Source organism: Phoenix dactylifera, chromosome 3 (assembly GCF_009389715.1).
Source record: "Phoenix dactylifera cultivar Barhee BC4 chromosome 3, palm_55x_up_171113_PBpolish2nd_filt_p, whole genome shotgun sequence".
In the NCBI taxonomy this organism is placed as follows: Eukaryota; Viridiplantae; Streptophyta; class Magnoliopsida; order Arecales; family Arecaceae; genus Phoenix; species Phoenix dactylifera.
The window spans coordinates 7,359,054-7,375,183 of record NC_052394.1 but is presented as its reverse complement, the minus strand read 5'-3'; the positions used below and the strand labels follow the sequence as shown (position 1 = coordinate 7,375,183).

The following is a 16,130-nucleotide window of genomic DNA, read 5'->3' as shown; positions in this document are numbered from 1 at the left end:
GTCCACATTAGGGTTTTGAAGCTTCCAAGGGTTCTACGTTTCGTTTCCCTCTCCCTATATAAAGGGCATTCCATCTGGCCCCTCCCTGCGCTTTCGCTGTAGCCGCTTCTCCGTCCTTCCTCCATTCGTTTCAACCATGGGTCGGAGTAAGTAGCTCGCCATTTTCTGATAGTTCTTGCTGATTTCTATTCCATTTTTCTTTGATTGGTGCTATGGTCTTTCCTGAAAGCGGTGAAAGATTAGAGTGCATTGGCTCTTTGATCTAATCAACCAGATGTGATATTCGTTGTTGTTTGTTGCATTGGAATAATTTATGTTTTATGATGTTTTGAGTTAAATCTGTTTCACATGAAATCGAGTATGCTTCGAGAGTTTTAGCTCGCTATGGTTAAAGATTCCTTTAACCCGAAAGTGTTGTTTTCGATCGTATTTTCTTTTTTCGATCTGAATCTCTCTTCGGTCTGTTTTTGTTATATTGCTGTAGTCTTTGAGTTTCCTTACTTTCTTTTGGGTATTATATTCTGTTATTATACTGTTGTTTTGTATTTTTTTAGATTCTTCTGACGTGATATCTTTTAATATGACTATAAGATAGGTGGTCTGTTAAAACACCTTAGGATGTGAATGCCCGCGATTTGTTTGTAGAAATTATGATTTATTTACAAGAATGTAACAGTATTATATAAAGTTTTCTCCTCTCCTTTTGTGGTGCAAAAAGAAGTGAAATGATTGACCTGAAATATAGGATTTAAGTTGCGAAATGTTGCACATATTGAGAAGATTACTGGGAAAAGAACGAAAAACTCATGGGCCACCTTTCCCAATGATTCTAATAAGGACCTACTGCACCCTTGTACATTTCTGGCTACAGCTTATCAATCGCTTTGCAGTTTTTGACTAGCATTTGTTTGGGTGGATGCTGATTCGCGGTAACAAGGGGGAATTGTTTGTGTTCAGTTATTCCCGGCATGTGATCGATTATTATAGTTTGGAGTAGCTTTTATGCTGCTATGATATTCTGTAGTTTGAAATAAACAATACGACTAGCTGGGCATGTTGTTGAAGCATTGAGCTCACTCGCATGCTCCTTCCTTAAGAATGAAGGATGCGATTAAATCTTCTCAAAGTGCTATTATCTGCTATGATATTTTGCCTGAAAGAACTTAAAGAAATAAGGTTCATGTGAGTGACATTATCTGTTAATCGTTCACTCATCAAACTACATATGATAATCCTCGCTAGTAAATCATGCTCACTGCAATTATAAATTGACCACAGTAACCAATGTCACCTGAGTTTGCTGCCGCAATATTTATATGCTCATTTTTTAAATTTTAAATTGTTTTCTCATTTGAAATTTTACAACTGGAAGGAAGTGCCTTTGGAAAGATCTGAATTGTTATATGTGAAAAATTATGTGTTCTGAGATTGACATTTTGTGGTAATCAAAAATCTTGGATCAAGTTCATGGGGTTTATAGAGTTTATTGATTCTTCATTCTGTGAGATTTAAAATTATAAAGTAGAAGGTTTCATGTTGGTGTCAAATCATGAAGTTATCTTCCAGTTGCTTGTCTATTCAAGTCTTGGTTGCCTTAGAATTTCTCTTCCGCCATGTTTAGACCCATGGATGTATTGAACAAGGAATTTCTTTATAGTGTTGTTCAGTGCGACGAGGCTTGTATGCTTGTTCGATTTGTGCATGATGTGCATGATGATTAATAACGACATAGATCATTTGACAAATATGTACATCATAAGCCAAAGTCCTAATGCAAATTCTAATTGATTAGCTCTTTTTAATGAAAATGGGGTTAGAGTGGTTTTTGCATTTGCCAGACTTTGGTACATGTTGGTCATAAGTTATACATAACTCAGTTGATGAACTTTAGTTTCTTTCTGATTTATCATTAAAGTTAATCCTAATCATGCATAGGTATTACATTTGTTGTTTAAGATTATATTATAATCTCACTTCGTGATTTCTCATGTGCAGGACCTGCAAGATGTTACCGTCAGATCAAGAACAAGCCTTATCCTAAGTCACGGTACTGCCGTGGTGTTCCAGATCCTAAGATTAGGATCTATGATGTCGGGATGAAGAAGAAGGGAGTTGATGAGTTCCCCTTCTGTGTTCATCTGGTGAGTTGGGAAAAGGAGAATGTGTCAAGTGAGGCTCTTGAGGCTGCTCGTATTGCATGCAACAAGTATATGTCCAAGTTTGCTGGGAAGGATGCTTTCCATCTAAGAGTGAGAGTGCATCCTTTCCATGTCTTGCGTATCAACAAGATGCTTTCATGTGCTGGAGCTGATAGGCTCCAGACTGGCATGAGGGGTGCCTTTGGGAAGCCTCAGGGGACATGTGCTAGGGTGATGATTGGTCAGGTCCTTCTGTCTGTCCGTTGCAAGGATAACAATGGTAACCATGCACAAGAAGCCCTACGCCGCGCCAAGTTCAAGTTCCCTGGCCGTCAAAAGATCATTATTAGCCGAAAGTGGTATGTATCAAAAAGGAAAAGATTGATAATAAAATAGTTCTTGAGATATGGATAAGAATTTATTGGTGTTGCTAAACTTGGTTTCTGCTTAGTTGTGTTTGCTTCCACATCTGGGGCATGCAATGCAGTGAGAGAAAACATGGATGGCTGACTTGTGTTGAGAGTTTTATAATATGCGTCTTGATATATTTGTTTTCACTATTTTCTAGTAAGCTTTTTTCATTCTTCTCTTCAAAGGGAGAAAGAACTGAACCAAGAGTGTTGTGTTTATAGAATATTGGAGTATCCATAGAAAGTAATTTACTTCATAACATTTAGGATATGCATAGTTTTCTGTTTCAAGTTCTAACTAATGTTAAAAGCTATGTGGTTTTGGCTATGGGGAATGGTGGTAGTTATGCTTTCTTAAATTTGTGATTTGTGCTCAGGAATTTTCACATTGTGAACTTATTTTTCAGGGGCTTCACAAAATTTAACCGCACTGATTATCTGAAGTGGAAAAGTGAGAACAGAATCATCCCAGATGGCGTCAATGCTAAGGTATGTTTGTGGATACAAGGTTTTAATCTCTGCACCAAAAAGCATGGACATGTATCATTTCACTATCCCTTAAATTTACACGGCAACCTGTGAATTTCTTCTCCCCTATACACCCCATGATTCAATGGAATTGGGGATGCCCAAAGTTGAAATGCTATCACATTTGTTCTGCTGTAGGCACTTGTTAGACACAAGCTACCTTTTTCCTTTGAGATAACGCTCTAGGGCAGTTGCTGTTTTTGTGTGGCATTAGTCTTGTGTTAATCCTCAGTCAAATTTTGGAGCAATCCAACCTCTGTCAATTGCAACCAATTTAAGGTTCTTGGCAGGCTCGCTTTGTCTTCTTCGACTTGCTACTCCACTTTCTGCCAGTCATGTTTCTGGAAATATCCTTGCATTTTGATTGGCATTACGAGGGCTAGTTCATATCACCTTTGTTTTGATTGGAGTTCCTTCAATAGCTGTCTTGCATTCTTAATCCGCTAGGGGAACTTTAGTTGGATGGTAGCAAATAAATGGAGCAGAACTTGTGTTTTAGAAATTTCCTGTCATTTTAGTCTATTTACAGCGTGTAAGATGATCAACTCTATTGTGAACGTCTCTTTGGTGGTGCAGTTACTTGGATGCCACGGGCGGCTTGCTGGGCGCCAACCTGGACAGGCATTCCTTTCAGCTGCCATTGCCGAAGCTTCTTAGGATATCTCAGTTGGAGAACAAGCACAAGACTATTGATCCATCATTTTTGTTTCAATGTCCTAGATCATGTTGGAGTTTACTTACCTATTGATTTTGTTACCTTTTGCAGCATATGACTGCTAGTTTTACTTCTTATGGATATTTGTTTTGTTCTGTGCTTGGACAACTGGGATATGACAATTTAGCTTTTGAAGTTCCTGCTTATATGGATGATGTGTTGCAAAATGAGTGTTGCTCCTTTATTCCCGCTCTTATTCTCTAACTGCAGGGATTGCTAGGAAACATTTGTGTGGCATTCATGTTTGTTAAGCTGAAGGAAATTGGTGTCAAGATTTGGTGTTTCATCTGTTTGTTTAGGTGATTTGACATAAGTCTGTACGGCTGTACCTAAAACAAGTCTTCCGGGCGGTGAGGGTCCATTATCTGTTTCATGAATCGTGGGCATGCGTTTGGTAGCTCGTGTAGTCGCTGTAGCTGTAACTAATCACTTTTTTGAAGTTCTGGTCAATGAAAATTTGCTCTTTTTCTGGCGAGCAATGAAAATTTGCTCTTTGGAAATGACAGTGGATGACTTCTTTTTCATCATTTCTGTCTTAACTTGCAAGCCTATATAAAATTCATTTTAATGGTATTTTCCATGGAAAACTGGCATCTGTGAGCCATACTGTGAGCAAATGTTTTTAAATAAAAAGATATGGTATTTGAGAAAATAGATGTACGTATGAGAATTGATGTGCTACAAACATGGCTAACAGGGCTGTGTTTTTTGAACTCGTCCTCTCTAGGTATTTAATAGATTCCAAATTGTCCTCTCTAATTATTTGATAGATTCCGTTTTTTTAATCACTTGTTTCTAGGATAATGTTATCCCTTCCCTCAAACACATGGAAGTCATATTTGTGAAGGCTGCGCTTGTAGCTACGTCCACCAAGTAATAGCCTCACGATTATGTCCTTGTGACCATATGCCACGTTGAAGGGGCCGCATTTATCTTCAGAAGAAGTCCGCATTTCCACTGCGTTTGGGTTTTTGGGGTACTGTTTTGTTTTTCAAATCTTTTTTTACCAAAACAAAAGTAAACGTGGGGTAAATATCAATCCAGTCAGCACGTCAATTTTTTATTTTTAAATTCCGGAAACATGGAGTCCTTACAATCCAAGAGCCGCTTAAAGATCCTTGTCGGAAAACAAACGGGGTTCGCCTTCCAAAATCCTGGAAAACCACCGTCTCTCCACCCCATGATTTTTAAGGTCCGATATGTCATTCCTCGGGATATTTCATCTCAGGAGATAGTCACGAAATTTTGGAAGGGCCGGGATATATTTCATCTCAGCAAACTAACCGGTTTATGTTTCAGTGTCTGTAATCCAATCACCCCCTAATTCGGATTCTCCCTTGATTCATTTCTTCTTCTCTTTTTTTATAAGAATTTGTTCGTTGTTGATGTTGAGATTCTTACGTTTGATCCTTACTCTTCGACATTTCCATCACTTTTTTCTTTTATTTATATGTCAAAGTTAACATAGAGAGCAATGTGAAGGCCCATATCTTATACAATTAAATTTTATATATTTATCATCTTTATCTAAAATTTTAGAATTAATTAAGTAAGCAACAATATTCACCTAACCTTCTCTAATAATGTATAATTTAGGATTTCTACTTAAAACATAATTTTTTGAACTTTTCTCGTAGAAAATGATGATTATTAATATCATCTCTTAAAAGAATATAAAAATATTGTAGTTATCTAAAGATCTATACTTTATCTTTTTTTTATAGAATTTTTTTGATAAAATTTTAAAATCTTTTGTCAACTAACTCCCTAGATAGTTTCAGCCATACTAATGATCGTTAGATTATTTGTTCATAAGCTAATCAATTAAATCGAGACAATGAAAAAAATCTATTATATTAACATTATCTTAATATTATCTAGTTTTTCTATTTATTAAAAAATCTCAGAATAAATTTTTTGTCTTTCCACTAACCATTGCTAGCTCTCTATCCACTTTTTCCTCTCTTTTTTCACCAAAAAAAAAGAATTCAAATAGAAATTTTAAATAAAAAACTTGGGCTTTAAATTAGTGGCTTGAGTTTAGATTTTAGTTATATTGCATGCCAACTTGCTAATCTTTTCATTCTTCTTCATTTAAATATCTCAATTAGAAAGTCTGTTCCAACTCAGACGACATTTGAACCTATATCAATATCGTGTAACTTTATGAACCATGCTACTTTGCACCCTCATCAGCCAATTGTATAAATATTTTGTTTTCTCATGTATTTTAGGAAAAAAAAACAGTTTACATATTTGGGATGGAGAGGGGAGATTCTATGTATAGCGCATGGATGAGTTGCCGATACGTATAATATAAGACGAGATCTCGGATGACGCGTGGGAAAAACCACTTTCCCGAATCCAAGCATCGTCTCTGGTTTTCACTGCTCGCTGTTTCCGCCAGAACCGCGTGCCGCCGTAAGTAGTATATTGTTTTATAAAAACTACCAATTAAAGATTAGGGTTTATTCCCATCGAATATTTCTTCTCCTTCTACGTTAAGTCGCCTCCTGGAGCGTAGCTTCCTCGCTGTCTGATTTCCTTTTCGGACGTTTGGCGGGGATTGCCTCGGTGGTTCTGTCTGCAGCCCAATTGCGCCGCAATGGGTTGGATTTTCTTGCATTTTTCTGGGAATTCTGGAGTTCCAATTTGAGGTGATTTGCGAGATTAGGGTTCTGGTAATGAAATTTATCTTTGCTTCAGGGTTAGCTGATTTTCTGATACAATGTGTTAGTGGATTAAAAAGTAGGGTTTTCGATAGATCTTTCTTTGGGCACAGAGAGAAATTAAGCCTTTTTGTCTTTTCTTTTTGTATCTGAATGCGGGATTCGTTTGCATCCGTTTGGATGCTAGAATTTGATCGGAGAGGGCATCTTCAGAATGATATAGATGGAAAAGATCGGATTTTGATATATATTTCTTCCAAACATGTACATTTTAATTAATGTATCACGCGTTCAACAAACCCTCATTTGCAGTTGTTGTTAAACTACCAACTGCTGGAGTTCTATCAATTTAAATTTATATACCTTACAAATTGTTGTATCGTAATGCTTTCTTGGATTGAAACTTTGGTATTTTGCAACTTAATTTAGCAGCTGGAACTAATTTGAGGAGTTCCCTGGTTGGCAACGTCTGTTCTTCATTATAATAGCCATTTATCTTCTGTATATATTTGTCATTTGATACTATGATATTCTAAATTTTTTGTTCATTTGATTTTGAAATTTATGGTATTTCAAAAGGCCTGCGGAAGTTTAATTTGATCACTGTTTATTTGATTGTGCGGTGTTCATTCATCTGAGAATCCGAGATGTTATACTTGATTTGAGACTTCAATATCTCATCGGATGTGGTTATCCTTTCAAAAAAAGGGATCAGTTGCATCCATTCTGCCAATTATTTTGAAATATCTGATTTTGCTTATATCATTGTACAATCTGCAGTTAATGTGGGGAAATATTGAAATCAGAGGGAGAACTTGCTGATGCCAGGACAATTTTCTTTTGAACTGCAGTCAAGATGAACACTTCTTAATGATTCATATACAGTACAGTGCATCCCTAAAGGTTATTTGCTAAACAATTTGCTTGTTGATTCTGAGTTTCTTTCTTTTGAGCATTATATGAAACTGAGATTAGAATACAAAAGATGAGCATGCTCAGTTTTGCAGTTATATATGCACTTAGATCTAATCTGTTTCAGGCAAAAGCAGGATCCATGCATAGATGTTGAAGATTATTTGAATAGATGGCCTCAAAATTGAGAACCCTTCTACTATTTTTGCTTATATTTGTTTCACTGCATGGTTCTACTATTGCAAAGTCTGAGAAGGAAATCATTCAGAGGTCTCAGACAGCTCCAAATAGGATCTTAGAAAGTGCACTTATAGATGTGACTGGTACAGAGTCTCGATTTGAGAGCTCCAAAAGTATTTTTCAAGGGTTTGGTGAGACGGTTGTTAATAGCAGAGTTTCAGTGTCCACAGTTGCATGGCTTACTCTTGCCATGGCTGCAGCAACAGCCTTGGGCGCAATTCCATTTTTCTTCGTGGAGTTAGAGCCAGAATGGGCAGGTATATGCAATGGTTTGGCTGCTGGAGTGATGTTGGCTGCAAGCTTTGACCTAGTGCAGGAAGGACAGGTCTATGGCAGCGGAAACTGGGTTGTTATTGGGATTTTGAGTGGAGCGATTTTTATTTGGCTTTGTAAGAAGGTATTCGATCTTCTGCTTTCCTCCATTTTTTTCTTTCTTGCAATAATAAATGATATTCCATAGTGTTCTTCATGTCAACAAATGTAAACATAGGATTAAGTTTATTGTTTTACCTTCTCTCTCTCTGTCCGGCTCGCTCTCTTCTCATAGCTTCTTCATTGGGCTCTTTTATTGTTTTTAATCGGTTTGACTTCTGTGCATTTAACTCTCATAATTCTGTTTTATCTTTTCTAATATATTTTCTTGTATTTTACTTAATTTGATCACCATCTCTATGTCCTTTTGTCTTATCTTAGTTGATTCATAAGTTCGCCACCAATGTTAATCAACCCATATCATCATAAGCTGCATACATAGCTTAATCAGTCTTTCTAGCTTCCTTGATTATTTCAAGTATATTTTAAGTACTTATGTTTTTGGCTAAAAAAATATCCTCCTGCATTTTGTATGGAATTGCAAATACTCTCCTTCATTTTAAATTGTTGCAATGTCAATCTTATATTTTGCACGTTGCTGCAACGTGGTCCACCCTTCTCCTAATTCGGATCAGGGCTTGCGAAAGGTGCCTACTTGTTAGATGACATGGAGGTAGTTATGTGATGTAGATTTTTTTTTTAAAAAAAAGGAGATGGAATGTAGCGTGGATAAACCTCTCCTCCCTTCTTCCCCAAAATCTAGGGTTTCAGAAACCCTAGTTCGTGGGGGAGGGAGCCATGTCTTGCCGAAAGCGGCCCATCGACGAATCTAAGAGGTTTAGAGTTTCGGGAGGGTCCAGGGACTCATTATTCTATGTTCACTCCTTCAAAATTGATGCCCTCTCCCTCAGCTCCGAATCTAAGAGTTGTGACATCTCTAGCTCCAACCCATTGATCAAAGTAATGGTCTTCGAGTATCATTGCCTTGCAGTCTCACCATTATCAGTCCCCTTGAAGTGCCCACCTAGTAGGCCACCTAAAGAAGCCTTGATAGCACAAGTCGCTGCCTTCTCGCATGATCACGAGCGGCGGTTCTCGCGATATCTCACTCGCACATCTCGGATTGGACATGACTCAATGACTTCATCCACATTCAGACTAAGACTAGTTGTTGTCCTAGATTTCGAGCAAAAATTTCTCTGAGAGGAGAATTTTATGGGAGACCAGGGGAGTGGTCTCGGCTGTGGGAATGGGAAGTGGTGATGAGTTTTTTATCAAAATTGGAGAGGAGAGATGTTTGGATACAATCTAAGTTAGAGTTTGGGAGCTTTAGAGGATCAAATTGCAAAGAATTATTGGAGTAGAAGGGATCAAAAATTTGATTTTTGAGTGGTTTATTCAGTTATACTTTTTCTCACAACAACGAGTTGTACTGAGAGGGCATCCCTCAAGGCGGCCCTCTGCAACGAGAGGAGAAGATGGAGTTGAAAGTTGTGAAGGAGAGGAGGCACTCAGAATCCACGGAGTGGAGAGGGGGGCGGTGTTCTGGGTGTCAAGGTAGGAGGGGAAGGTCTTTCACCTCCGATGGGGTTTGGTGGCCCCGACGCCAATGGGGGGAGATGGGGCATACGGGCACTTGCTGGGATTGGAGCGAGGGTGATCATCGTCAGTGGGTCGCTTCCAATGAGACATGGCTCCCTCCCCTTGGATATCTCTCTTCTGTGAGAATTAGGGTTTTGGAAACCTTAGGTTTTGAGGAAGAAGGGAAGAGGTTTATCCATGTCAGATTTTGTCTTCTTTTAAGAAAGGTCTACATCACATATCTCCATTTCAGCTGACAAGTAGGCACCTCTAGCAAGCCCTGTACTGAATTAGGAGGGTGGACTTCATTGTAGCAATATGCAAAATGCAGTGTTGACATTGCAGCAATTCGAAATGCAGGGAGGCATTTGCAATTCCATACAGAATGCCTCAGGGGGGGGGGGGGGGGGGGGGGGGGGGGGGGTGAGCCTACATTTTAACATCAGCACATTGAGTTTCTTTTTGTTTTGTCACCATTTGGGACTTGAATCTCCATCACCAACCTTCATTATATGTTTGTTGCTTTGTTAACATATTTTGCAATAATTCCAAGTCTATCCGCTTCAAATGAATCTCATGCTTCTCCTTCCAACCTTGTTCCTTGGGCACCTACAACTCATTACTTTTCATCTTGTGCTAGTGGAAACACTTCCTCTTGATATCATTCTACAGTCTTTACAAGGTTAGCTCTCTTTTGTAATTAGAAAGAATATATTTGTGACAGATTATTTTCGTCTTCTAGGTCAATAAATGTGTTCACTTCTGAAGTATGTATTTACTATTAATAAACCTTATATTGCTGAAACTCAAGCACCCCTGTTTCTTCTGACATCAATACTCTTGTCCAGCCCGCCCTGTATCTTTGCGCATCTTGCCGACTACTTCCATTACTATATTCACCACCTACAAGTATCTATTTTGCTTTATGATGCCTTTACTTAATACATCCATTTTCTTTAAATTGTATCTTCATTTTGCTCCTGCCAACATGGGGTATATACATATCATGGCATTTATTCTCTCTCTTCTTCTACCAACTTAATAGTAATTAGACTACAACTTCGCATATCACTTGAACGTTCGCCGACTAATATTTCTACTTCATTTCTAAAACTATCCTTCATTCCATATATAAAGTTGTACTAGATAACTCCTTAGATTTGCCTCCTTTTTATTTTGCCTCTTGTAAACCAGTAATTTTGACTCTCATAATTGTGATTTTTAGCGCACCACCCATTCTTGTATAAATACCAGTACTTGAAGTGGCTAGTCAAATCTAATTAGATGGTCACATGCCCTTTTTTTCAAATCCATAGGCTGCAATACAAGATTGTCTACATCATGTTTGTTAGGACTTGGATTGCTGATTATTATATTACAATAGCTTTTGTATGAAAACTTTCTTTTTGCCGTTGGGTTTGGATTATATATGAATATATGTGCTGAAATAATGATATTTCTTTCTGTTCAGTTTCTTGAACAATATGGGGAAGTAAGCATGTTGGACATAAAAGGTGCTGATGCAAGTAAAGTTATACTTGTTGTTGGAATAATGACTCTTCATTCTTTTGGGGAGGGTTCGGGCGTTGGGGTATCCTTTGCTGGCTCAAAAGGGCTTTCTCAAGGTCTTCTGGTCACTCTAGCAATAGCGGTGCACAATATACCTGAAGGCTTAGCTGTAAGCATGGTTCTAGCATCTCGAGGGGTCTCTCCTCAGAATGCGATGTTGTGGAGTTTCATTACATCATTGCCCCAGGTAAACTTTTTACATGGTTTTGCTTATCATAGGACCTCCTTCAATGTATAATAAGATATATAACTGTAGGTCTGAGATCAGCATCTCTGCTATTTTAGCTTTTGGAAGGATTTTACCCCCGGAAGAAATGGAGAACAGCATTTTGTCATGATTTCTGGGTCACATTTACACTGAATCACCAATTTTTCCCTAAATGATCGCATCAAGTGTTTGCCCAAATGTTTTTTGATTTATGCATGATGATTATCACCTCCCCCCCCCCCCCCCCCCCCCCCTCTCCCCCCAACCACCACCAAAACCCCTACTTGTTCTTCATCCACTCGTTTTAACAGTAAGCTTTTTTCCTGTAAGATTGTGTTTTCCATCAAACTGAAATTGTGTTAACATTATGAAAGCCAGAACCTGAAAAGCCGAGGCTCTTGCACTATCATTTCATATATTTTTAATAATGACCAAGTAATTTTAACCTTCATGCATTGCCCTTTGGCTCGGGTCATGGTATCAATAGCCCTGTTATTCATGAAGTGACCATTCCCCCAAGATGTTATGGACATATATAACAGTTAGAAAGGATTGCCATGATGTTTATGAAAATGTATAACAGGTGATGCCACCTGAAGCTGGGACCTCTCCCTTGGAGGAACCATGGAGAGGGACGCCAAACAGCTGAGATATGTCCTGTTACAAAACATCTGCAATATCAAATAAGCCACTATTGACAGTTAGTGCAGTCATAGCACATAGATTATGGTTGTTAGTAATATGGTCGTGCCAACACAAAAGTGCCTCAAAACCATGATGAAGTTCATTATTTAAAACCATGATACAGGGTCAGCTTAACAATTGCTTCCTTGCTATTCATTTTAAACATGACCATGCGCTGGTCTTGGGTTGGTGAGTTCACTTCTTTCCATGACTAATAATACAATTAAACATTAATTTGGAAAATCTATTTTGCTCCGTTGCTTCTAACATATATCTCTGCATTTTTTTTCTAGATTCCTATCCTTGATCCTTTTATTGATGAGATCGTGTCTATAAAGAACCAAGTTCAATCAGTTATGACTATGTTTTGTTAATCATAAGTCAGATCCTAAGCCAAATTAAAGTTAAAATTAGATTTGTGAATATTTAACAGTTTCATTGCTGTATAATAACAACCCCTTGCCCTTCAAATTTTTGTATAATTTGTATCACAATTGACAATATAAATGAAATAGCAGGGAGCCCCCCTCCTCCTCTCAATTCCGGTGATGCTTCTTCATACCCTGGTTGCCCCTCTCTTCCGAATTCATATATGGGTTTGTTGCTTTGTGATTGCATTGCCAGCTTTAATTGCCCTTGAGGAAACTGGATTGAGTGGTTATGCATGTCAATCACTTTTTATCTTCTCAAATTTGATTTTTCCAATTTTATTTCCTTCCATTTGAGTGGTTATACACCTTCATTCCCCCTCTATTTGCGATTTTTCATACAGAATGTTGCCCACTGCTCTGGTTCATAATATTGTTGAAAATAACATATGCTTGTGTGCTTCTAAGAGAAGAAACTCCTGTAATTGTGGACTTGGCCTCTTACTCTTTTATTTCTGCTCAGAAGCTGCATAAAATGTTGTGTCATGAAACTCGAGTTTGAGAATAGTTTTGCTGCTTGGGACCACCTAACTAGGTGCCTAACGAGTAAAAATGTTGCTCATGTTGATTAGAATTCTATCCTTTGTCTTTGTTGTCACAAGGCCTCTGTCACCTGCCTATTTTTCTGCTGTCAATATGTACATTTCTTAGTGCTTTGCTATCAGCATGACATGCACAAGAAGCTCTATCAACACATAATGAAGGCCTCCAATTCCTAATCATTCTTATAAATGATAATTTATGTATTATTTTTCAATTTTTTTGAACTAATTTGTATATTTTCCCTAAATCTAGGATCATATGGTTTATTGTTTTCAGTTTGAGTGATACATATATCTGAAAATGCGTTTAATACAAAGACTTGCATTTTTCATCTATTTCGGTTCCCAATGGAATAGAAAAACATTTAAAGTTGGTGGATATGTGATGACATGTTGGAAATTTCTCTGATGGTTTTTTTCTGTGCTTTTCACAATATTCTTACTAATAGCCATTTGTCTCTCTTGATTGTAGCCCATTGTAGCTGTGCCTTCGTTCCTCTGTGCTGATGCATTCCACAAGGTGCTTCCTTTTTGTACGGGCTTTGCTGCTGGATGCATGATCTGGATGGTGATTGCAGAGGTTCTTCCTGACGCTTTTAAGGTAATTAACTGATCAGTCTACTTATCATTATGCCCTATATATAGAAGCAAATATATGCCCATGCCAAAATTTTTGCAGAGTTTCAGGAACACCTGCATTTTGTGATCATTGAAAGCTGTTGTGTGCTCTCACCAGAGGAAAAGCAAATTGCTAAATGCTACTTATCTTGCTATGATTTACTCGCGTGTTATCCTTCTTTTCTACCTTTGAGCTAAATGGGTGATGATACTTTTCTCTTTTTTCCAGGAAGCAACTCCTTCTCAAGTTGCTTCTGCAGGCACGCTGGCTGTAGCATTCATGGAAACCTTAGGCACAGTCCTCCAAAGTCTTAGCCATGGCTACAAGTAAGCGTCTGCTGTTCGTCTATCCGCAATTTTTATTTTTAGTAAATGCAACATCTAGACTTGATATCTTGTCCTTCTCTGCTATATGTGAATGTATTTTTGCAAGAGCCTCTGGTAAGCTCTAACCAAAATCTGTTTGATTTGTGTCGCAGCTCGGAGGATGCCTCTGGCTTCTTAGTTTCTCTGCTATTTGGTCTTGGGCCATTGCTTGGTGGAATGATACTTGTTGTTTTTTCTCTTGCCTTCTATCTCCAACATTCTCTTCTCACTGGTGTAGCCTCCGGCATTGCATTTCTTCTTGCTGCATGGAGGCCTCTACAGCTTCTTTTGTCTTGGAAGATGGGGTTCTTTACCCTGACATTGTTGCTTATTGCTGGCTCAGCTTTATCTCACATGTCCACAGCTAGCATCTTAAGGGTGGGTTGTCGCAAGGTGTCTGCCAATGACCTTGCATCTTCTTGTGGCCTTTCTGTGAGTCCCCTCACTCTTCAGTCATTCGTGGCATGCGGGGCCATCTCCCTTCATGCCCTGGCAGAGGGGCTTGCTCTAGGTGTGGCAGCCCCGAAGGCTTACGGGCTCGGCCGGCACATGGTTCTGCCAGTTTCACTACATGGGCTGCCACGAGGTGCTGCTGTTGCAAGTTGCATCTTCGGCGCCACTGACAGCTGGCGGGGAGCCTTGGCCGCTGCTGCCTTGACTGGATTTGCAGGCCCTATGTCTGCCATTGGAGCTATACTCGCTGGTATTGACTACAGTGGACTTGATTATTGGATGGTCCTTGCATGTGGCACACTGCTCCCTAGCTTTGGCAGTGTTTTCCAGCGAGCGCTGAAGTTGGATGCAAGGAAGAGCATCTACGGGCTCTTGATGGGGCTCGGATTTGCCTGCGTGTGTTTAACATCCACCAGGTTGGTTTGCCTGCACACACCTTACTGCAATTCAGCACCAGAGGCTGTCACTTAAGTTGCCCACTGAATTCTTAATTTGTTCTTGTATCGTGAGCGCACTTGTGCACAGATCTTTATAAGCCACCTGGTTGCCTTGGAAATCTATCAGGCTGAAGGGTGAAACCCAGATGCTTAGAGAGGCTGAAAATATTAGGAAGAGAGAGTTATCATTAGATTGATCATAAGGGAAAATAGAATAGTTAATAGTGGACATGAATTTCTATACGGTTGGTTTCTGGAATGAAAATTTAGGATGGATGTTGGCGGAGTGATGCATATACTTGGGCTTTCATAATGATAATGATGAGACATTGAACATAAAACAAGTTTTTTCGGTCCTTTTATCTTCAGTAAATTCAATTGAATGTAAAGAGTGAATTTCTCTTATTTGGTGGAAAATCGCATTTTGCTGTGTGTATTGCTTGTTGTGTGTCAGGTGAGTTTTTATCTGGGTCTGACGACTACATCTTCTGTTTGGCTGCAGAATGGCGTACCACAAAACAATGAGTTAGAATGGAGTAAACTACCCTTAAACTTTTAAAATTTTCATAGGTACCCTGAAACCAGAGGGCTGCAGATGTATGCTTGATGGAATGCGTATGGTTTAATATAAACTAGGCAATCTCTGTTTGCCCTGCATATGAAGTTTATATACGAAGGAAATAAAGCTACACTAGGTCCTATAAATCTCATATTGTCTTGGTTTCAACATCCTTTGGTTCCTGAGAACATTCATTTTTCGACTTCAATTGTATGGACGGAGTTCTGTCACTTATGCAACGTGAAACATCGGCCTCCTGACCTAAACTTTCAGGGCTCTCAAACAGGGAAATTTATGGTTTTTTTGGAGGAAAGCTGAGAAAGCTATATCATGCTAATTGCACGGAGCTATCCTGGTAAAATGACATGAAAGAAGAAATGAAATTGGGGATCAAGAAACTTGGACAAACGTGTGGTATTTTTCTTACCATGTAAGATCATTTTTAGGGCACTTTGCATCACATGCATCTTATGATTCTTTTTTTATTTTATTTCAACATGGTTGTATGTCACATTTTATCGGCATTCAGCCATTGCATCCATACAATCCTTGTACATTAAGGTGCCGTTCAGTGATCCAAATGAGATTACTAAGATAATTTTAGATCAATGATGACTCTTATCCTGCCGTAGTTCGATCTTCGATAATTTAAGAACACTACATTTGGCATGCTATGTTTCAGTAATTAAAGGTCTTTCGGTATTCGTAAGTAACTTGTTTGGATATCCATATAATACCAAAACTATTCCTAATATCTTTTA

At 38.6% G+C, this 16,130-nt stretch overlaps 2 protein-coding genes across 7 annotated transcripts; both read left to right on the top strand.

The window, feature by feature from the left end:
• The first annotated feature begins 14 nt into the window (after positions 1–14).
• On the top strand, positions 15–3,958 carry LOC103702162 (60S ribosomal protein L10). Its single transcript, XM_008784477.3, has 4 exons — positions 15–146; positions 1,996–2,497; positions 2,956–3,037; positions 3,653–3,958. Exons 1-4 carry the CDS (start codon positions 137–139, stop codon positions 3,731–3,733), a joined length of 675 nt encoding a protein of 224 aa, XP_008782699.2. The 5' UTR covers positions 15–136; the 3' UTR covers positions 3,734–3,958.
• A 2,156-nt stretch (positions 3,959–6,114) lies between these two features.
• Positions 6,115–15,221, top strand: LOC103702163 (putative zinc transporter At3g08650). 6 transcript variants are annotated; one of them, XM_039124475.1, is made up of 7 exons: positions 6,115–6,212; positions 7,241–7,363; positions 7,500–8,009; positions 10,977–11,261; positions 13,409–13,537; positions 13,784–13,881; positions 14,034–14,844. In XM_039124475.1, exons 3-7 carry the CDS (start codon positions 7,545–7,547, stop codon positions 14,842–14,844), a joined length of 1,788 nt encoding a protein of 595 aa, XP_038980403.1. In that variant the 5' UTR covers positions 6,115–6,212; positions 7,241–7,363; positions 7,500–7,544. The 6 variants fall into 6 exon arrangements, with proteins under 6 accessions (XP_038980403.1, XP_038980406.1, XP_038980404.1 ...); XM_039124478.1 differs by lacking the exon at positions 6,115–6,212 and adding an exon at positions 6,256–6,448 and having other exon boundaries at positions 7,510–8,009; XM_039124476.1 differs by lacking the exon at positions 6,115–6,212 and adding an exon at positions 6,256–6,472 and having other exon boundaries at positions 7,510–8,009.
• The last annotated feature ends 909 nt before the right edge of the window (positions 15,222–16,130 follow it).